Source organism: Primulina huaijiensis, chromosome 9, assembly GCF_012295235.1.
Source record: "Primulina huaijiensis isolate GDHJ02 chromosome 9, ASM1229523v2, whole genome shotgun sequence".
Classification (NCBI taxonomy): domain Eukaryota; kingdom Viridiplantae; phylum Streptophyta; class Magnoliopsida; order Lamiales; family Gesneriaceae; genus Primulina; species Primulina huaijiensis.
This window is the reverse complement of record NC_133314.1, coordinates 2,462,899-2,487,741: the sequence shown is the minus strand read 5'-3', so window position 1 is coordinate 2,487,741 and position 24,843 is coordinate 2,462,899. Positions and strand designations below refer to the sequence as shown.

At 33.0% G+C, this 24,843-nt stretch overlaps 2 protein-coding genes across 2 annotated transcripts; both read right to left on the bottom strand.

Moving 5' to 3' along the window:
• Window positions 1-3,094: 3,094 nt before the first annotated feature.
• On the bottom strand, window positions 3,095-4,459 carry LOC140985107 (flavonoid 4'-O-methyltransferase 3-like). Its single transcript, XM_073452862.1, has 2 exons — window positions 3,628-4,459; window positions 3,095-3,513 (listed from the first exon to the last, which is right to left on the bottom strand). The coding sequence occupies exons 1-2, from the start codon at window positions 4,396-4,398 to the stop codon at window positions 3,214-3,216; spliced, it is 1,071 nt and encodes a 356-aa protein (XP_073308963.1). The 5' UTR covers window positions 4,399-4,459; the 3' UTR covers window positions 3,095-3,213.
• A 14,714-nt stretch (window positions 4,460-19,173) lies between these two features.
• On the bottom strand, window positions 19,174-20,562 carry LOC140985039 (flavonoid 4'-O-methyltransferase 3-like). The gene is made up of 2 exons (XM_073452773.1): window positions 19,730-20,562; window positions 19,174-19,600 (listed from the first exon to the last, which is right to left on the bottom strand). Exons 1-2 carry the CDS (start codon window positions 20,498-20,500, stop codon window positions 19,301-19,303), a joined length of 1,071 nt encoding a protein of 356 aa, XP_073308874.1. The 5' UTR covers window positions 20,501-20,562; the 3' UTR covers window positions 19,174-19,300.
• Window positions 20,563-24,843: the final 4,281 nt, after the last annotated feature.

Genomic DNA, 24,843 nt, shown 5'->3' with positions numbered 1-24,843 from the left:
AGGGTATGGATGAAACAAAATTCATATCCAAAGGAGGTCAAAGCCTGGTATGAATTTGGGGCTCTTGCCTCAGTTTATACTACTTCGCCCAGCTTCCCGGAGATATCAGCATTACCAAAATGGATTCAGGAAGCTGTTCATGAGACTTGGGCAAATAATGATCATTTGTCCAGAGGAGATGTTTTGGAGCTATACTTTTTCAGTGCAGCACCAGAACCAGCAGGAAAAGGCTCACACGAAGCCTTTCATTTTATCAAGCTAAGGAGGCCAGACATGAATTCTCAAAAATTTATAAAGGATCCTCCTACAAATGAAACCCCCTTAGTCTCTTCATTTAATGAAGATGATATGTCTACCAGGAGAGCATGGGGTATCTGGGTCTGTCTCACAGAGATGGACAAAGTCAAGTTTCCATTTAAGTTTTACCAAAATTCTTTAAATGGATCATTCCTGTTAAACACTATGACAGGAAAAACTACAAGCTTTGCAGAAGATCTATTTGAAAAGAAAAGAAATCTTCTGTGGAACAGCAAGATGCCGGCAAGTAAAGAGACTCGCCGAAAGTTCTGTAATATGGCACACATAGGAAGATGGTCAGAAAACATCTGCCTTGAATGCCAGAATCAGAAAGAACCGGAATTTGGTAAAGGTTTCAAACCGAGATCTGATCGGAAACATTTTACCGAAGCAAGGACAAGTGGGGAAGGACCACATTCACATTTTCCTCGAGGACACAAAAAGCCGAAGATTCCTCGACAAAATTAAAAGGGAGATGTGACTAAACCCACTAACAAAAAGAGGACCACCATGTGAGTGGAGAAAACAGGACCACCAATAATCGGTGGAAAATGACATAAAACCCACTAATAATGAGTGGTACAAGACAAAAGAACATTGGATACTTTATTCCAAAAAGGAATCCAATAAAGAGAACAAGAAAACTGGTCCCGAAATTTTATCTATAAAAAGGAATAAATAAGACCAGTTAAACACACCAGAAGTAAAACTTGAAGATGTATCGGGTATATCTGAAAGTTTTAAAAAGAAGAATCAAGTATAAAAGAAGTGAGGCTGCAGCTCTCAGAAAAATTATAAAGATGTATAAAGAAAAGGAAGACGAGATTTCAGCTGATATCCTCCAAGCACATCTCGACTGGTACCTGGGAGAGATAAAAGACGACGAAAAGTTAATGTCTAGATTAATAATCTAGAAAATAACATTTCAAGAAAAGTAGGACCACTCAACCACTCAAGGGTCCATATGCAAGCTGTAAAGGCTTATCAAGATTTGAAGTCTGTGTTTCAAATCCGAAGAAGCCTTCTATAAATAAGGTAGAAAGAAGGAAGTGAAGATCATCGAACATTTTCCTCATTTCTTTCAAAACCAATTGTAATATTTTCTCTTTCTAGTTTATGTGTTTTCAAGTTTCGGCTACTATAAGTAGCTAAGCAAGTTCCTCCTCCTCTACAGGAGGTTCTATGTAATAAATAAATGTTTGTGTTTAAATAAAGAGATCTTTGCTCTTAGCCCCGCTCATGTATTATTTTCAAAATTTTATCTTTTACTGTACACCCTAAGGTAGGAAACGAATTAGGGTTGTGCTAAATGTTGCTGAAGGAATCTGCTTAGTAACCATCGGTTGCGATCGTGTGGTTGGATTGTGAGGAGCAGTTCGTAAAATACGGTGGATATAACCCGGTGACATTCTGGTCAAAGAGGTAAAAGATTTAATTTATTTTACGGAAGCATGATGGGCCTTTAATTTAAAAAGAAAAATCAATATAATTAAAATTAAGGTTGAGGGGTATTTTAGGAAAAATTTGAAAACTAGGTACCAAATCCAAAGTTAAAAAACTTTGGGTACTGATACACAAGTTGCCCTTAAAATAAGGAAATTGTTATAATTTAGTTGAGTAAAATATTTAATACAATAATTATTGATAAATTAAAAAATTAGAAAATTTGTACTTATGATTTAGTTAGCACATGAACTAAGATAAAAATCAATTTTATCAACTTAAATATATTTATGTACAAAATTATATTGATTAATTTTAATTACAAATAAAAATACATTTATTTTAAAAATTATATTATGATAAATAATTACAACTAAAAAATACAACTATTTTTTTTAATATTGATACAAATATAATAAATAAATTTATGTTATCAGAGCCTGAAGTTATTGCCTTCGGAGGACCAAAGCAAAAATAATTACAATTTTTAGTTTTTAAAAATTTGGTATTGATCCGTTGGAATTCGAAAAAGTGTTTAACATGAGAGTTATAGTCGTGAATGAGTGGGATTTTTAACATGTTGCTGTATCGATGTTTCGGCAGCCAGACACCGTCAGTTTTTCCAAGAGATTCGTCTTATTATGATTTATAACTTTTATATTGAATACTTTTTCGAATTTCAACGGATTAATAATAGATTTTGAAAAAGTAAAATGATGATTAGTTTGCTTCGATCTTTCGAAAAAAATATCTCAACATTGTAATGATATATATTTATTTATTATATTTTTATCAACATGATAAAAAAAAAATTATCTGTATATTTGAGTCGAATACTTATTTATCAAATATAATTTTTAAATAGTTTATTTTTAAAAAAATATTAATTAATAAAATAGATTGAAATAATCTTGAAAATAAAAATGTAAATCAATTAAATTTATAATGGTAAATGTAATTAAAAGCTATATATTGTCGTAAATAATGAAACATCTGATGTCTAAAAAAAAGATGGGACCATAGAAAATGATTAATTGAGTAGTCTTTTGTGAGACGGTTTCACGAATCTTTATCTGTGAGACGGGTCAATCCTACCGATATTCACAATAAAAAGTAATACTCTTACCATAAAAAGTAATACTTTTTCATGGATGATCCAAATAAGAGATATGTCTCACAAATTACGACCCGTGAGACCGTCTTGCACAATTTTTTGCCTGACTTAATTTGCCAAATTATTTTGGTTTTGTTAGGAATTAAGTTAGGATCTAATCGTGATTTCATCTCAAACTCTACAGATTAATTGAAAAATACTTTGATGTAGCTCGAATTATGAATAATGGGAAATCAGAAGTAGAACATTGAAGATAACGACATTGGATTCCAAGATTATTACATTTCGAACTCTAGAATCCCACGACAATAATACAATCAAATCACGGACCACCACTGTCAGTCATTTCATGATATCCATTATGGATAAGCTTCTATAACAGATACAATAGCTTTAATATGTTTTAGGGTGTATTTTGTAAAACCTGCCTCATTTATCAAGTGTTTCCACTCTTTACAAGTCCTTTCCTTTCCTCTCTCAGTGTGAGCCATCATCACCATGTCCAAGGCGAAGCGAAACTCAATGTACTCGTCATCCTCTTCGCTTTCTCTGACCACCGCCTCCACGATGATCACCTTCCCCTTGTCCTTAGGAATCGCGTCCATACAATTTCGCAATATTCGGATGCATTCTTCGTCGCTCCAATCGTGTAGCACCCACTATATATGTACATTGTCATGAACATAAGAGTAATTTATAAGCATTTGGTCATGACTTAATATAATGAACACGTATAAAAAAATTACTATTTATAGGTGTAAGATTATACGTACCATAAGAAATGCGGCATCACCCTTTGGAACCATTTCGAACATATCCCCACCAACATGCTCCACACCTTCATGATGTGGAGCAATGGACAAGACATGAGGGAGATCGTAGTTAATCCCTCGAATCCATGGAAAAGCATTCACCAATGTCTTAAGAGCTGTCCCATCGCCACCACCAACATCCACAAGGGAACCAGCCCCCTCAAATGCCTCAGGATATTGATCGATGATTGCTGAAACAGCCAACCTCGCATGGCATGCCATCGCATCATTGAATAATTTACTATGATCAGGATTTGCTGCCGCATATTTCCACAAGTCGACCCCGCCATGTGCGGCCTCAAACGGATAAGCACCTTTCAGCATAACACGTCCGCTTAGGCCATGCCACGGGGCGAGCATCACGGGGCTGCTTTCGAGCAGGATGAGAGCAGCCATGCCATCTTTCAACAGCAATCGAGATTTCGGTGTCTGGGTGTAGCAGACTGATGATTCTTGGTCTCGAATTATCCGAGTTTGCATGAAGAAGCCATGGTGAATCAAGTATCTCATGATACGGTGGAGGGCAGAGGGGGAGCAGTGTAAGGCGACGGATAGCTCGGGGAGCGTGATGGATCCGCCGTGTGATTCAACGGTTTCACATATTTGGAGTTCGATGGCACATTTTAGTACTGCCATTGGAGTGAAAGCAGACACATACTTCCATATATCCACCTGGGCAGCCAGTGCTTCTTTTTCTTTCTCTTGTTCTTGTGTTTTGCGTTTCGCTTCCATCGTTTCTTCTTTATTTTTTGCTCATGATCAGAAAGAATACTATATACATACTGTATATATATATATATAAACTAAATTTGATTTCTTTGGTACCGAATAAACAACATTATCTCAAAATATCGTGTGGCGTGAATACATGACAAGATTTCGCATCGCTTGGGAAATTATACTTTTTTTGGTTCCAGCAGAAGAAACGACGACAGGCTGGCTGGCTGGCTGGCTGGCTGCCAATAATTCCTGGAAGTATGTAGAGTACACAACCATAAACTGAAAACAAAGAAAAAAAATACACTATATTTAATTTTTAGCACATAAAAATTGAATATTTCACATAAAATTTTCATACATACCAAATTAACAAATTTCATTAATTTATAGAAATAATCATATAACCGTACTTGAAATATGTTAATTCTGTTGTGAAAAAGTAAAAATTTACGGTAAAAAAGTAAAAATCTCAAACTCTCAAAATTATCACACTACACACTTTATAATATTTTTCTCTCAACTCAATTGTGATTTTCTTCACAAATGAGAGATCTATTTATAGAAAATTTTTACAAATAATCCAAAAATAAAATACATCATTACCTACATCATCACACACTAATTTTCAATATTCAACACCTAATTTTACCTAATTTTCAACATTCAACATTCACATTTTCAACACAAATATTTAACACATTTTTAAATAATTTTTCAACACTCCCCCTTGTGATGATGATCATAATGATTGTATACATTACGTGTTTTTATACTGCCTCGTTAAAAACCTTACTAGGAAAAACCCATTGGGATAAAAACCATAGTAAGGGAAAAAGAGTGCAGTCACGTAAACTCCCCCTCATGTTGACACGAACAATTCTTCACAAATTTCGTAGATTGCGCATCCCAATATTATATATGTGCTTTCTGAATATTGTCGTAGGAAGTGCCTTTGTGAAGAGATCTGATGAGTTTTCACTTGATTGAATGTGACGAACATCAATACATTTATTCTTCTCAAGCTCCTTGGTGAATGCGAAGAACTTAGGAGGAATATGTTTAGTTCTGTCGCTTTTTATGTATCCTTCTTTCATTTGAGCAACACATGCAGCATTATCTTCATATAGTATCACAGGCTTCTCGTCGAATGATAATCCGCATGAGATTTGGATATGTTGAGTCATTGATTTTAACCACACACATTCACGGCTTGCTTCATGTAGTGCAATAATCTCGGCATGATTTGATGAAGTTGTTACAAGTGTTTGTTTCTGTGAACGCCAAGAAATTGCAGTGCCTCCACGAGTAAATACATATCCAGTTTGAGAACGTGCTTTGTGTGGATCAGATAAGTATCCAGCATCGGCATAACCAATTATACTTGGATTAGCATCTTTTGAATACAAAAGTCCCAAGTCTGTCGTTCCTCGTAGATAACGGAATATATGTTTAATTCCGTTCCAATGTCTCTTTGTTGGATATGTGCTAAATCTTGCCAATAAATTTACGGCAAAAGATATATCAGGCCTTGTACAATTTGTAAGATACATAAGGGCACCGATAGCACTTAGATATGGTACTTCTGGACCAAGAATATCTTCATCATCTTCACATGGACGGAATGGATCCTTTTCTATGTTTAATGATCTAACAACCATTGGAGTACTTAAAGGATTTGATTTGTCCATATTAAAACGTTTAAGGATCTTTTCTGTATAATTTGTCTGGTGAACAAATATTCCACATTCTTTTTGTTCAATTTGTAAACCCAGACAATACTTGGTTTTTCCAAGATCCTTCATTTCAAATTCTTCTTTCAAGTATGACACAACTTCTTGAATTTCCTTATTTGTTCCAATGATGTTTAAATCATCAACATATACAGCAATAATTACGCATCCGGATGTTGTTTTCTTAATGAAAACACAAGGGCATATTGAATTATTTACATATCCCTTTTTCATCAAGTGATCACTTAGCCTATTATACCACATTCTGCCGGATTGCTTCAACCCATATAATGATCTTAGTAATTTCACAGAATAACATTCTCTGGGTTTTGAACTTTGTGCTTCAGGCATCTTAAATCCTTCAGGGATTTTCATATATATATTACTATCAAGTGATCCATATAAGTAGGCTGTAACAACATCCATAAGACGCATTTCTAAATTTTCAGATACTGCCAAGCTAATCAAATACCGAAACGTAATTGCATCCATCACAGGAGAATACGTTTCTTCATAATCAATTCCAGGCCTTTGAGAAAAACCTTGTGCAACAAGTCGAGCTTTATATCTTACTATTTCATTTTTCTCATTTCGCTTTCGAATAAAAACCCATTTGTATCCAACAGGTTTTACACCTTCAGGTGTAAGGACTATAGGTCCAAAAACATTACGTTTATTTAGCGAATCCAATTCAACCTGGATGGCATCTTTCCATTTTATCCAATCCTGCCGATTTTTACATTCACCAAAAGATTTTGGTTCATGATCTTCATTATCATTTATGATGTCGATTGCCACATTATAAGAAAATATATCATCAATTTCTTCTATATCTTTTCGGTTCCATATTTTTCCAGTATTAATATAATTGATAGAGATTTCATGATTCTCGTCAGTTTGTGGTTCTGACAAAACATTTTCATCATCATGTGTTTCTTCAGGAACATCATTCTCTATTTTGTGATCATTATGTGTTTCTTCAGGAACATCATTCTCTATTTTGTGATCATTGTGTTTCTCTATGAATTTTCTTTTTCGAGGATTTTTATCCTTGGAACCAACTGGCCTTCCACGCTTCAGGCGTTTAATGACATCATGACTATCTTCAATTTGTTTCTTCGGAATTTCAATTCGAGCAGGGGCATTTGCAGCATGTATATATGATTTAGTTACCCCTTTTGTGTCTGCAAATGCATCTGGTATTTGATTTGCTATTCTTTGCAAGTGCACAATTTGCTGTACATCTTTTTCACATTGTTTTGTTCTTGGATCCAGATGTAACAATGATGATACATACCATGTAATTTCTTTTTCGGTATGTTTCTGTTCTCCCCCTAACATTGGGAAGATTTCCTCATTAAAATGACAATCAGCAAAACGTGCTGTGAACACGTCGCCTGTCTGTGGTTCAAGATATCGAATGATCGATGGACTATCATAACCAATATAAATTCCAATCTTTCTTTGAGGTCCCATTTTCTTTCGTTGAGGTGGTGCAATAGGCACATACACCATACATCCAAAAATTCTCAGATGAGAAATGTCTGGTTCTTTACCAAATGCAAGCTGCAATGGGGAGTATTTATGATATGCACTTGGTCTGATGCGAATTAATGAAGCAGCATGTAAAATTGCATGTCCCCATATAGAAATAGGGAGCTTTGTTTTCATAATCATTGGTCTAGCAATCATTTGCAGACGTTTAATCAATGATTCAGCCAATCCATTTTGAGTATGTACATGAGCAACAGGATGCTCAACAATGATTCCCATAGACATACAATAATCATTGAAAGTCTGGGAAGTAAATTCACCAGCATTATCAAGTCTAATTTTCTTGATTGTATAATCGGGAAATTGATTCCTCAATTTTATTATTTGAGCAAGTAATCTTGCAAATGCAACATTTCGAGTTGACAATAAACATACATGTGACCATCTGCTGGAGGCATCAATCAATACCATAAAGTATCTGAATGGTCCACATGGTGGATGGATTGGTCCACAAATATCACCCTGAATACGTTCAAGAAACATTGGTGATTCAGTTTGGATTTTGGCTGGTGATGGTCTTATAATAAGTTTTCCAAGAGAACATGCTTTACATTGAAACTTATTATTCTGAAAGATCTTCTGGTCTTTCAATGGATGACCATGTGTATTTTCTATAATTCTTCGCATCATTGTTGAACCAGGATGTCCTAATCGATCATGCCAATTGGTTAATATTGAAGAATTATCAATTACCATGTTTGATTCAATGGGACGTATATGTGTATAATGCAATCCAGTAGGGAGCATTGGTAGTTTTTCAATCACATATTTCTTTCCTGATTTATATGTGGTAAGACACATATATTTCTCATTCCCTTCATTCATTGTTTGAGTATCATACCCATGGGAATATATATCATTAAAACTCAACAAATTTCTTTTCGATTGTGGTGAATATAAAGCATCATTGATCAAAAATTTTGTACCATTAGGTAACAAAAATTGTGCTTTACCACATCCTTTAATCAAGTCTACAGGACCTGATATTGTATTCACCGTTGTTTTTGTTGGTTTTAGTTCCAAGAAATATCTTTTATCTCGGAGGATAGTGTGCGTTGTACCACTATCAGGTATGCAAACTTCAGCTTGGTTCGTAGCATTTTCCATATTTGAACTTCAAAAAAATATGCAATGAAATAAAATTATTGACAATAAAATACAATACAATATAACACACTATAAAACATTATCATACGAATACATAAAAAATAAAATATTTTACATATTTATTCCACCATCAAATTGATCATTATCTGAGAAATCAATCAGAAAATCTCCAGCATCAAAATGAGTTGAACCACTCAAAGGTTCACTGTGTTCAGTAAAGTTGGTCTCCTTTTCTTTCCCCTTTATTGATTCTTTATAAAGTTTACAAAGGTGCTCAGGGGCTCGACAAATACGGGACCAATGTCCTGGAGTACCACATCTGAAACAAGAACTTTCAAATCTTTTTGAGTGATTCTCATTAACACTCATATTCTCTTGATGCCTTTTCGGTGGGTGGTTTGGGACGTTCTTTTGAGATGAGTTATAGAAATAACTATCTCGATTATTTTCAAAACCACGGCCGCGTCCACGACCACGACCACTTCCACGTCCACGTCCACGTCCACGACCACGACCACGACCTCGATTTTGTCCTCGACCAAAATCTTGTCTGTAACTTTGATTTTGGTTTCCAGGTTTAAATTCATTTTTGCTTACAGCATTTACTTCTGGAAATGCTGTTGATCCAGTGGGTCGGGACTGATGATTTCTCATTAATAGCTCGTTGTTCTTTTCCGCCACAAGAAGACAGGCGATGAGTTCAGAATATCTCGCAAATCCACGCACTCTATATTGTTGCTGTAGTGTTATATTTGATGCGTGAAACGTGGAAAATGTTTTTTCAAGCATTTCCGATTCTGTAACCTCATGTCCACAAAATTTTAACTGCGAGATTATTCTATACATCGCTGAATTGTAATCACTGACTTTTTTAAAGTCTTGGAATCTTAACATATTCCATTCATCACGGGCGGTCGGAAGTATAACTTCCCTTATATGTTCAAATCTCTCTTTTAATCCTTTCCACAGAGCCATGGGATCTTTTTCGATGAGATATTCACATTTTAAACCTTCATCAAGGTGTCGTCGTAAAAATATTATAGCTTTTGCTTTTTCTTGTGATGAAGATATACCATTTTCTTTAATGGTCTCGCTTAGACCCAATGACTCAAGATGCATTTCTACATCAAGAGTCCATGGCATATAGTTTTTCCCAGTAATATCAAGAGCGATGAATTCGAGCTTTGCCAAGTTTGCCATGGTGGTACTAAAAATTACGATGCATTTTATTAGTTAATGAATATTGCAATACAAAGTAATGGATAAACAACAAGTACAAGTATTCGTAAAAATAAAGAAAACACACGAGGAGGATATTCTCCGATAAATACAAGACTGGTGAGTATGATAACCAAAATAATTAAAAATAACCTCGTGAAAGCCATCTTCTTTTTTTCTTCGAAAATTTGATGAAGAATAATTTTTAGAGAAGAAGAGAAAGTTGGAGTGATTGAATGTATTTGTGAGATTGTATTTATAGAGCAAAAACTAGCCGTTTTGTTACCGTTTATTACCGTTGGTGTATAAGAAAATAAATGTATGTATTTGTATAATTTTATGGTAATAATATGGTGTATATAATATTAGTCATATTTAAATAATTATGTATATCATATCACATTATTATAATTAGGTGTCATAAGTTATTTTGTTTAAAAAACCTTATAGGCTTTTATACTTGTCGTATCCCTTACCGGGAGTGTGGGATGTCGTCTTAACATCCTCCCAGGATTTATAACAAGTTTTTGAAAAAATTATTTTTATTATTTCTAACAATAACATTATATTATATATTACATATATAAACAATAAATAAATAACAGTAAAATAAATATTATTACTTTTGTTACCTTTTTCTTCTGTTCGGAGCTTGGAAAAATATGGAGGACTTTTAGAGCTTCGTGCTGATAACGTGTTGTGAAAAAGTAAAAATTTACGGTAAAAAAGTAAAAATCTCAAACTCTCAAAATTATCACACTACACACTTTATAATATTTTTCTCTCAACTCAATTGTGATTTTCTTCACAAATGAGAGATCTATTTATAGAAAATTTTTACAAATAATCCAAAAATAAAATACATCATTACCTACATCATCACACACTAATTTTCAATATTCAACACCTAATTTTACCTAATTTTCAACATTCAACATTCACATTTTCAACACAAATATTTAACACATTTTTAAATAATTTTTCAACAAATTCTTATTAAATAATATATAATTTTTTAGAATCCTAACTGTAACAAAATTAAATTGTTTTTTTTATTTGTTTTTATCTTAATGTCTAAACCTACACGTGAAAATCTTATTCAGCCTAGGGTTTCCTTGAGTTTCTAATTTTTAATAAAGTTGCCATAAATGGAAAATCCAACCTAAATTACTAGGAATATTATATTATAAATGATTTAGCCAAGTTAACTCATCATCAAATGAGAAAGCAATCTATCAAGTACTGGATAAGAATTTGTTGCACGACAACTACACTAATCAAAATATATATGTAATTGAAAGTATTATTAATTAAGCTAATTATATATATATAAAAATGGAGAATGGAAATTATATATACATATATGGTAGACTAACGACTGTAGGTCTCGAATCGTCCGCGTTTGCGCGAAGAAATTAACCATGGTGAATCATGTATCTCATGATACGGTGGAACGGTGAGAAGGAGCATCAAGGGAAATATAATTTTCATATTAAATATATTTCTCAAGATCAATTTTTACTTTTTGATATGATTTTGAATATTTAATTATGATTTTGTCTTTCTAGATAATGTGATAATTATACTAAGATTTTTTGAGATGATATCTTTGTTTAAAAAAAATTTTTATAATAAAACTCGTACTTTTCATAGTGTGTAGGTTTCCTTGTTGATAACTTCTTGAACTATAAATAAGAAGGGTTCATCTCATACAAAGTAGAGGGATGATTTATGCAGAAGCACATACATACTATTGCTCCTTTGCACGCTATAAGCTTTAGAGAAAATAATCTACAAAGTTGTTGCTGATCGAAGAGTGCTGAATTCACGCGTTGCCGTGATTGTTGGAGACATCTGCAGACAACAATTATGAAAGAGTTGGCTGAAGATTTGTTTTTGTTGCTCTAGTTTTGACATCGTGTTTTGCTTCCTTATATATTATTTTAATGTGGTTCTTTGTTTTAGGAAGCATTTTTCTATGAGATTTTTTTAGAAGAATTATAGGGAGAAAATCTTTTTTTTTTTTCCGTATATTTTTGTTTTTGTGATTATGATCATTTATTTCGTCAAATTATTATTATTTTTTTACAATTTTAGTGATCTTTATGACAATAATGCAAATTTGGCACCGATATGTTGTTGACCTAGTGTCTAGATGATATTGACGTGTGCAGTGACATATCAACACTCATAATAATAATAATAATAATAATAATAATAATAAGTAAATATAGACCACAAAAAATAAAATTTGACAATCAAACATACAAGTTCAAAAATATAAATTTATCTCTTACAAACATAAAATGGTTTTGCAAAAGTATGGCAATCTTCAAACCACTTGGCAGATTGAATGTTTTTTAATTATAAAAAAACCCCCTCCACCCACTTGGTTTTTGAATAGCCCCGACAAATGTTATAAACATACAGGCGATAAATGCAAAATAATTGACTCTTGTTGTGAAAAAGTAAAAATTTACGGTAAAAAAGTAAAATCTCAAACTCTCAAAATTATCACACGACACACTTTATAATATTTTTCTCTCAACTCAATTGTAATTTTCTTCACAAATGAGAGATCTATTTATAGAAAATTTTTACAAATAATCCAAAAATAAAATACATCATTACCTACATCATCACACACTAATTTTCAATATTCAACACCTAATTTTACCTAATTTTCAACATTCAACATTCACATTTTCAACACAAATATTTAACACATTTTTAAATAATTTTTCAACACTCCCCCTTGTGATGATGATCATAATGATTGTATACATTACGTGTTTTTATACTGCCTCGTTAAAAACCTTACTAGGAAAAACCCATTGGGATAAAAACCATAGTAAGGGAAAAAGAGTGCAGTCACGTAAACTCCCCCTCATGTTGACACGAACAATTCTTCACAAATTTCGTAGATTGCGCATCCCAATATTATATATGTGCTTTCTGAATATTGTCGTAGGAAGTGCCTTTGTGAAGAGATCTGATGAGTTTTCACTTGATTGAATGTGACGAACATCAATACATTTATTCTTCTCAAGCTCCTTGGTGAATGCGAAGAACTTAGGAGGAATATGTTTAGTTCTGTCGCTTTTTATGTATCCTTCTTTCATTTGAGCAACACATGCAGCATTATCTTCATATAGTATCACAGGCTTCTCGTCGAATGATAATCCGCATGAGATTTGGATATGTTGAGTCATTGATTTTAACCACACACATTCACGGCTTGCTTCATGTAGTGCAATAATCTCGGCATGATTTGATGAAGTTGTTACAAGTGTTTGTTTCTGTGAACGCCAAGAAATTGCAGTGCCTCCACGAGTAAATACATATCCAGTTTGAGAACGTGCTTTGTGTGGATCAGATAAGTATCCAGCATCGGCATAACCAATTATACTTGGATTAGCATCTTTTGAATACAAAAGTCCCAAGTCTGTCGTTCCTCGTAGATAACGGAATATATGTTTAATTCCGTTCCAATGTCTCTTTGTTGGATATGTGCTAAATCTTGCCAATAAATTTACGGCAAAAGATATATCAGGCCTTGTACAATTTGTAAGATACATAAGGGCACCGATAGCACTTAGATATGGTACTTCTGGACCAAGAATATCTTCATCATCTTCACATGGACGGAATGGATCCTTTTCTATGTTTAATGATCTAACAACCATTGGAGTACTTAAAGGATTTGATTTGTCCATATTAAAACGTTTAAGGATCTTTTCTGTATAATTTGTCTGGTGAACAAATATTCCACATTCTTTTTGTTCAATTTGTAAACCCAGACAATACTTGGTTTTTCCAAGATCCTTCATTTCAAATTCTTCTTTCAAGTATGACACAACTTCTTGAATTTCCTTATTTGTTCCAATGATGTTTAAATCATCAACATATACAGCAATAATTACGCATCCGGATGTTGTTTTCTTAATGAAAACACAAGGGCATATTGAATTATTTACATATCCCTTTTTCATCAAGTGATCACTTAGCCTATTATACCACATTCTGCCGGATTGCTTCAACCCATATAATGATCTTAGTAATTTCACAGAATAACATTCTCTGGGTTTTGAACTTTGTGCTTCAGGCATCTTAAATCCTTCAGGGATTTTCATATATATATTACTATCAAGTGATCCATATAAGTAGGCTGTAACAACATCCATAAGACGCATTTCTAAATTTTCAGATACTGCCAAGCTAATCAAATACCGAAACGTAATTGCATCCATCACAGGAGAATACGTTTCTTCATAATCAATTCCAGGCCTTTGAGAAAAACCTTGTGCAACAAGTCGAGCTTTATATCTTACTATTTCATTTTTCTCATTTCGCTTTCGAATAAAAACCCATTTGTATCCAACAGGTTTTACACCTTCAGGTGTAAGGACTATAGGTCCAAAAACATTACGTTTATTTAGCGAATCCAATTCAACCTGGATGGCATCTTTCCATTTTATCCAATCCTGCCGATTTTTACATTCACCAAAAGATTTTGGTTCATGATCTTCATTATCATTTATGATGTCGATTGCCACATTATAAGAAAATATATCATCAATTTCTTCTATATCTTTTCGGTTCCATATTTTTCCAGTATTAATATAATTGATAGAGATTTCATGATTCTCGTCAGTTTGTGGTTCTGACAAAACATTTTCATCATCATGTGTTTCTTCAGGAACATCATTCTCTATTTTGTGATCATTATGTGTTTCTTCAGGAACATCATTCTCTATTTTGTGATCATTGTGTTTCTCTATGAATTTTCTTTTTCGAGGATTTTTATCCTTGGAACCAACTGGCCTTCCACGCTTCAGGCGTTTAATGACATCATGACTATCTTCAATTTGTTTCTTCGGAATTTCAATTCGAGCAGGGGCATTTGCAGCATGTATATATGATTTAGTTACCCCTTTTGTGTCTGCAAATGCATCTGGTATTTGATTTGCTATTCTTTGCAAGTGCACAATTTGCTGTACATCTTTTTCACATTGTTTTGTTCTTGGATCCAGATGTAACAATGATGATACATACCATGTAATTTCTTTTTCGGTATGTTTCTGTTCTCCCCCTAACATTGGGAAGATTTCCTCATTAAAATGACAATCAGCAAAACGTGCTGTGAACACGTCGCCTGTCTGTGGTTCAAGATATCGAATGATCGATGGACTATCATAACCAATATAAATTCCAATCTTTCTTTGAGGTCCCATTTTCTTTCGTTGAGGTGGTGCAATAGGCACATACACCATACATCCAAAAATTCTCAGATGAGAAATGTCTGGTTCTTTACCAAATGCAAGCTGCAATGGGGAGTATTTATGATATGCACTTGGTCTGATGCGAATTAATGAAGCAGCATGTAAAATTGCATGTCCCCATATAGAAATAGGGAGCTTTGTTTTCATAATCATTGGTCTAGCAATCATTTGCAGACGTTTAATCAATGATTCAGCCAATCCATTTTGAGTATGTACATGAGCAACAGGATGCTCAACAATGATTCCCATAGACATACAATAATCATTGAAAGTCTGGGAAGTAAATTCACCAGCATTATCAAGTCTAATTTTCTTGATTGTATAATCGGGAAATTGATTCCTCAATTTTATTATTTGAGCAAGTAATCTTGCAAATGCAACATTTCGAGTTGACAATAAACATACATGTGACCATCTGCTGGAGGCATCAATCAATACCATAAAGTATCTGAATGGTCCACATGGTGGATGGATTGGTCCACAAATATCACCCTGAATACGTTCAAGAAACATTGGTGATTCAGTTTGGATTTTGGCTGGTGATGGTCTTATAATAAGTTTTCCAAGAGAACATGCTTTACATTGAAACTTATTATTCTGAAAGATCTTCTGGTCTTTCAATGGATGACCATGTGTATTTTCTATAATTCTTCGCATCATTGTTGAACCAGGATGTCCTAATCGATCATGCCAATTGGTTAATATTGAAGAATTATCAATTACCATGTTTGATTCAATGGGACGTATATGTGTATAATGCAATCCAGTAGGGAGCATTGGTAGTTTTTCAATCACATATTTCTTTCCTGATTTATATGTGGTAAGACACATATATTTCTCATTCCCTTCATTCATTGTTTGAGTATCATACCCATGGGAATATATATCATTAAAACTCAACAAATTTCTTTTCGATTGTGGTGAATATAAAGCATCATTGATCAAAAATTTTGTACCATTAGGTAACAAAAATTGTGCTTTACCACATCCTTTAATCAAGTCTACAGGACCTGATATTGTATTCACCGTTGTTTTTGTTGGTTTTAGTTCCAAGAAATATCTTTTATCTCGGAGGATAGTGTGCGTTGTACCACTATCAGGTATGCAAACTTCAGCTTGGTTCGTAGCATTTTCCATATTTGAACTTCAAAAAAATATGCAATGAAATAAAATTATTGACAATAAAATACAATACAATATAACACACTATAAAACATTATCATACGAATACATAAAAAATAAAATATTTTACATATTTATTCCACCATCAAATTGATCATTATCTGAGAAATCAATCAGAAAATCTCCAGCATCAAAATGAGTTGAACCACTCAAAGGTTCACTGTGTTCAGTAAAGTTGGTCTCCTTTTCTTTCCCCTTTATTGATTCTTTATAAAGTTTACAAAGGTGCTCAGGGGCTCGACAAATACGGGACCAATGTCCTGGAGTACCACATCTGAAACAAGAACTTTCAAATCTTTTTGAGTGATTCTCATTAACACTCATATTCTCTTGATGCCTTTTCGGTGGGTGGTTTGGGACGTTCTTTTGAGATGAGTTATAGAAATAACTATCTCGATTATTTTCAAAACCACGGCCGCGTCCACGACCACGACCACTTCCACGTCCACGTCCACGTCCACGACCACGACCACGACCTCGATTTTGTCCTCGACCAAAATCTTGTCTGTAACTTTGATTTTGGTTTCCAGGTTTAAATTCATTTTTGCTTACAGCATTTACTTCTGGAAATGCTGTTGATCCAGTGGGTCGGGACTGATGATTTCTCATTAATAGCTCGTTGTTCTTTTCCGCCACAAGAAGACAGGCGATGAGTTCAGAATATCTCGCAAATCCACGCACTCTATATTGTTGCTGTAGTGTTATATTTGATGCGTGAAACGTGGAAAATGTTTTTTCAAGCATTTCCGATTCTGTAACCTCATGTCCACAAAATTTTAACTGCGAGATTATTCTATACATCGCTGAATTGTAATCACTGACTTTTTTAAAGTCTTGGAATCTTAACATATTCCATTCATCACGGGCGGTCGGAAGTATAACTTCCCTTATATGTTCAAATCTCTCTTTTAATCCTTTCCACAGAGCCATGGGATCTTTTTCGATGAGATATTCACATTTTAAACCTTCATCAAGGTGTCGTCGTAAAAATATTATAGCTTTTGCTTTTTCTTGTGATGAAGATATACCATTTTCTTTAATGGTCTCGCTTAGACCCAATGACTCAAGATGCATTTCTACATCAAGAGTCCATGGCATATAGTTTTTCCCAGTAATATCAAGAGCGATGAATTCGAGCTTTGCCAAGTTTGCCATGGTGGTACTAAAAATTACGATGCATTTTATTAGTTAATGAATATTGCAATACAAAGTAATGGATAAACAACAAGTACAAGTATTCGTAAAAATAAAGAAAACACACGAGGAGGATATTCTCCGATAAATACAAGACTGGTGAGTATGATAACCAAAATAATTAAAAATAACCTCGTGAAAGCCATCTTCTTTTTTTCTTCGAAAATTTGATGAAGAATAATTTTTAGAGAAGAAGAGAAAGTTGGAGTGATTGAATGTATTTGTGAGATTGTATTTATAGAGCAAAAACTAGCCGTTTTGTTACCGTTTATTACCGTTGGTGTATAAGAAAATAAATGTATGTATTTGTATAATTTTATGGTAATAATATGGTGTATATAATATTAGTCATATTTAAATAATTATGTATATCATATCACATTATTATAATTAGGTGTCATAAGTTATTTTGTTTAAAAAACCTTATAGGCTTTTATACTTGTCGTATCCCTTACCGGGAGTGTGGGATGTCGTCTTAACATCCTCCCAGGATTTATAACAAGTTTTTGAAAAAATTATTTTTATTATTTCTAACAATAACATTATATTATATATTACATATATAAACAATAAATAAATAACAGTAAAATAAATATTATTACTTTTGTTACCTTTTTCTTCTGTTCGGAGCTTGGAAAAATATGGAGGACTTTTAGAGCTTCGTGCTGATAACGTGTTGTGAAAAAGTAAAAATTTACGGTAAAAAAGTAAAAATCTCAAACTCTCAAAATTATCACACTACACACTTTATAATATTTTTCTCTCAACTCAATTGTGATTTTCTTCACAAATGAGAGATCTATTTATAGAAAATTTTTACAAATAATCCAAAAATAAAATACATCATTACCTACATCATCACACACTAATTTTCAATATTCAACACCTAATTTTACCTAATTTTCAACATTCAACATTCACATTTCAACACAAATATTTAACACATTTTTAAATAATTTTTCAACAACTCTTTAATTATTGTCGTCCCCAAACAATTTCTTTAATATGTCCATTCATGTATTTTTTTAAAAAAAAATTCGAAAAATCAACAATTAAGACAAATTGGCAGGATATCAATATTTTTGAAATTTTCAATTTTATTAGTTTTTGAGGGAAACATGTATTTGTGGTCATGTGTTTTAGCTTCTTTATAATTTTTAGTCATTTAAATTATCAAATTTCGGTATTAGTACCTCCGATTTTTGGAAAATTTAATCATTTTTTATCTGGAGTACTGCTGATGTAACATTATAAATTAAGTGGCACGTCGGAAAAATACTAAAATTATGAAAGAACAAAGATAATAGACTAATTATAAAATTTGACAATATATATGATAAAAATCGTAAAGAGACAAATATGAAAGATCAAAATGCAATAATTTTTTTAGGGTTTGTTGAATATGCTCTTTACTAATTTTAGATGGAAAACGATGAGCACAATGCGAAGTGGTTTTTGAGTTTGAGTGGCATTTCATTGTTAAAAATGAAATAAAAAAGAAAAGCTATTTTAAGAAAATAAAACATATGAATAACAACATAATTATTGCATTTGGTGGATGTGAATTCACCCCAACATTACAATTTATTACATCACACACTTTTGACCAAATTAATTTTACAATGAGGATGTCCGTTTCAAGATCCATCATGGGTAAGCTTCTATAACAGATACAACATCTTCAATGCGTTTCCCGGTGTACTTTGTAAAGCCAGCCTCGTTCAACAAGCATCCCCATTCTTCCCAAGTTCTTTCTTTTCCTTGCTCCGTGTGAGCCATCATCACCATGTCCAACGCCAAACGAACCTCGCTATACTCATCAACCCCTTCACCTACTTCGACCACCGCCTCCACGATGATCACCTTCCCCTTGTCCGTAGGAATTGCTTCCATACAATTTCGCAGTATTTGAATGCATTCGTCGTCGCTCCAATCGTGTAACACCCACTATATATATATATAATCAAGAATATAAACGTTTTAATTAGTGGTTTACACCGCCTATTTATATTTTATACATACATGTAACTTGTCATTTGTATCAATAAATATATATGTTGGAGAAACGTAACGTACCATAAGAAAAGCGGCATCGCCCTTGGGAACCATTTTGAACATGTCGCCACCAACATGCTCCACACCTTGACGATGCGGTGCGACAGAAATGACATGCGGGAGATCGTAGTTAACCCCTCGAATCCACGGACAAGCCTTCACCAAGGCGTTAAGGGCCGTCCCATCCCCACCACCAACGTCCACCAAAGAACTGATCCCCTCGAACGCCTCAGGATACTGATAAACGATTGCTGAAACAGCCAACCTCGCATGGCATGCCATCGCATCATTGATTAATTTACTATAATCAGGATTTGCTGCCGCATATTTCCACACGTCGACCCCGCCATGTGCGGCCTCAAACGGATAAGCACCTTTCAGCATAGCACGTCCGCTTAGGCCATGCCACGGGGCGAGCATCACGGGGCTGCTTTCGAGCAGGATGAGAGCAGCCATGCCATCTTTCAAAAGCAATCGAGAATGTGGCGTTTGGGTGTAGCAGACTGATGATTCTTGGTCTCGAATGATCCGAGTTTGCTTGAAGAAACCGTGGTAAATCAAGTATCTCATGATACGGTGGAGGGCAGAGGGGGAGCAGTGCAAGGCGACGGATAGCTCGGGGAGCGTGATGTATCCTCCATGTGATTCAACGGTCTCAGATATTTGAAGTTCTATAGCACATTTTAGTACTGCCATTGGAGTGAAAGCAAATACGTACTTCCATATATCCACCTGGGCAGCTTGTGCTTCTTTTTCTTGGAGTTGTGATTGTGTTTTGGCTTTGGATTCCATCCTTTAAATTTCTTTATTATTGCTGTGTGAAAGAAAATGTATGCAACCACTCACAATAAATAGAAGTGAAGTAAAGGACAGTTGTGAATTTATTATTCGAGAATATATTTATGTCTGATACGTTTGTTCAAAAAGGAAAAAAACCAAAATTTATTCACGTATATCTTTTTTTTTTTATTGAAGGCTAAAAAATTATTATTATTTTCTTTATTGAGAAATAATAAATAAACTTTGAAAATGAATACACACAAACAACCTATAAATAAAAAAATAGGTTATGTTTATGGATAGTCCTGCAATTTGTAATTTTTTCACTTTTGTTATTATTACCAATGAATTTGCATTTTTAGTAAAGTAACTTATATTTTTTTATTTTTGGTTGTGTTACAGTAAATTTTTATTTTTAGTTCTGGAATTCGTATTTTTTTTTCCACTTTTGATCTTATCTAGACCGTAGTTCATCACGTTTTTTGATATAAAAACAAAGATAAAATATGAAACAGACATACAAGTTAATGACCAAAAATGAAAAACACATACAAGTTACATAACTAAAATTGAAAATTCATCATCATAAGATCGGAAATAAAAAAACATGCAAGTTACATGATTAAAAGTGCAAATTCATCGATTTTACATGACCAAAAATTGCGATTTTTTTTTTTTTTGAAGTTGTTCTTTCGTTATCGATTATTTGAACTGAAGTACCTCTTTTCTTTTTTTCATTGTCAATATTTTGCCCCTTTCTAATCATATTGTTTAATTTTCTTATTACTGTAATCTATCCATTTTTATTGTGCTAATAGTGTGTATCCTCCAATTATCTTTTTATATATTCATACAGTTTATAAACTATAATTTTTCGCACGTAGAAAAAAAAAAATATATATATATAATAAAAATAATAATAAAAATAATAATAAAAATAATAATAATAAAAGAAATGAGGAATTAAAAAAGCAAAAACTAATGCCTCCACACATATCCTAATCTAACCTAGTCTAGCATCAAATAACACAACAATCAATCTATCAAGTGCAAATGGATAAAATTATTAAATACATTACTAAAGTAAGTGAATAAGATTTGATAGAATCACGCTTATATAAAATATATGACCAGAATAAGTAACATAAGATTTGAGAGTGGCACCTGAATCTAGCATACATATGATATCCTCGACACTCGTTGATGGGCACACATCGTGAGATCTTCGCACGAATATCTCGCGAAAAACATTAAATTACTGACAGATGTTCACGCGAACATCCCACGATACCCATGGGTGCTCGGAAGCAAGCATCCAACACACACACACACNGGAGCACGCACAAAGAGGAAACATCGAGTGATCGAATAATTAATTGCGAAACATTAGAATAAGCAAAATATTATGTAATTTGAAGACAACACGAAAATTGGTACCCATCAATAAGATTACCAATGTGACATCTCAATAATGGTTAAAAACATAATATATACAAAATGTGAATTCTTTGTTTGCGTGATTCTTATTGATACGCGAGGTACCTGTCCATAGCCCTTATCAAGATCTTATTATATATGGAAGCGAACATTCGTATAGTGATTGAGCAATATAAAATCAAATATTTTCATTATTCTGGTTAATGTTAATCTAGAACAATTTTTTTTTTCCCGGTATGTAGGTCAATGAAGGGTTCATTCCGAATCACAAGAGCAATTTACATAATTTTCGTCATGTTGGAGTGAACGGCACACAACCGACAGGCCAGACAATAAAGGGAGATTTGCTGCTTACTGCTCACGAACATGGACACTATGAGACACCAACTACGTTAATCCTAGGTCAAATTGTACAAGTGAAGATAAAAGAAATCGAGTTTACTCATACGGTAAAAAAAATATAAATCAATAATTAGCCAAATTTAGAAGTGTAATTAATTGGGCCAAGAATCTCAGTCAAAATATTTTAAATTTAATTACTAGTTTTGGTGCAATATTTCTATTTCAATTTCAATTTGTGTTCCTCTAGTTTAGTCCAAGTTTCTAGCTTTGCTTTCATCTCGTTGTAAAAATTATGCATAAACTAGTTCATATTAGCAAAGTTAAATCTATTGTAACTGTTGATTTTTCCGACTTCGTTCTCTTCACTTTTATACGTTAGTTTCTTAGTTTAGGTTGCATCCAAAACGGATAGTGCTACAACTGACGGCAGAATCGAGACTTGCAATGTCTGGTTAGAAGTTAGATTTTCGCACTTTTATCACATCTGGCATAATTCATGCATGGCACGCACACACACACAAAAATTCTGTCAAACAATTAAAAAACATTATTTTGTGAACACCTTGTTATCTGGACAATTATAAGTGACGAAATACATGAATAACAAAAAATTCAGCACATACATATACACAAGTCTTTTAGAAAATGAAAATCATCTCTAAATTCTTAATTTTAATGTAATATCTAAATTTTTTTATATAAGAATTAGTTAACACCGAGACCGCGAGCCAGTTCAGGTCAAACCCTGTGGATATCGATCTGGAAAACGTCGACCCTTAAGTGTAACCGTCTAGGACGGTTATGGATCCGGCGATCCGGGTCCATGCCCAGTTAACCATCAGGTTCAGGGGTCCGGTTCAACTCTTTTGTTTTTTTAAAACATTATTATTTAAATAAACATTTAAATGACAAAAAATAATAATAAAAAATGGCTTGAACTTATAAAGTTTTAACTATATAGCATAATTATATAAGTTGTCTACATATCCTCTTTCGATGTAGAAGAATCAAAGCTCGCGTAATTCGCTTACTTTTACATATTTATCTTTAGGAGTGACGTTGCTCAATCACTTAAATTTCCTCTCGTCATTATTGCGGATTTTCTTTCAGTTTCGTCTGGGTCTTCATCATTTTTAATATATTGTGTTCGGCTAGCGACTTTTGACCAATCATTAACAAACATTGAGCTTCCAATTTTTCGGCTTTAAGTTAGAATGTTTCTCATTCAATTTATTTTCTCTGATACTAAAAGCTTGTTCTACTGCAACCGTTGAAACGGAGCAAACTAGAATTTTGTTTGTCATTATAGATAAAATTGGATATATTTGTGTTTTTATAACCATCATCACAATAAGTCGAACACTTTTTCATGTGCATCACTAAAATCAAAACTCCTGGTAAAATAATTCTCAAGTTTTTTGACTTCAACTTGAGTATCCTCGTAGACGTTTCGTTTGTTGCCTTAATACAAGTTATCTTTTAGTAAATTTAGAAGTTATATTACTAGCGGTAGTAAGTTGTGCTTCATGTGAAACAATTTGTCCACCATATTTGGTGTTATATTCATCATAAATATAATATAAATGGGTTCTAATATTAAACGAAATCAATTAAATAGAAGGACTATTTTTATAATACGGTCTAAAGAATCATAATATAATTTTAACATTTTTTGTAAACCATCTCATTTAAGTCTAGGATCTCAAACAAATCACATAAAAATATTTTACAAATTTCTAAAAAATATTTTTTTTTCATTTTGCATTCATGATATAAATGCATTGAACTAAAATATTATCATTATATTTAAAGTGTTCACTAAAACTAAATATAATATTGCAACAACAGGTTAAAACTAAATGAAAAGTAGGATAATAAACACTAGATAATTTGTCACTGATATCATTCAGCATTTTTACACTTGCACAAATACTAATGCATATGTTCCATTGATATGAAAAAAATAAATACCACGAGCTTCAATATGTTGATGAAAAAAATATACATAATAATTATTTATATTCAAAAGAAGACAATGACAATTTATATATTGAATTCCACAAAGTTGCAACGTCTCGTGCAAACAAGTTTTGGCCCCATACCATTGATTTTGCAAAATTTGTGTCATAACTTGGGATGTATCCTTAGATAATGAATTACGGTCCTAATTAATTTAATATGTGATTCTAAATTTTTAGTCCATCTCAAACACACAAATTTAAAATACGACATGTGCATCTAATATGAAAATTTTTACCACATTGTGATGGTTTACATATTCTAATGAGCTCATTAATACTAGAAGGAAGTATATGCACTAGCATTATCTAAAGAAATTGAAAAACTTGAGAAGTTAAACCATATTCTTCTAAAATAACAAACATAATTTGAGAAATATTTTGTGTCGTGCGTTATTCGTTAAAACATCTATATGCAAGCAATTTCTTTTGAATGTTCCAAGAATTATCAATGATATGTAATACTCATATATGAACAACTTTTTCAATGATAACTAAAACTATTCGAACACAAAGAAACTTTATTATCTAAACTTGCAAATTTTTTAATTAATTTTT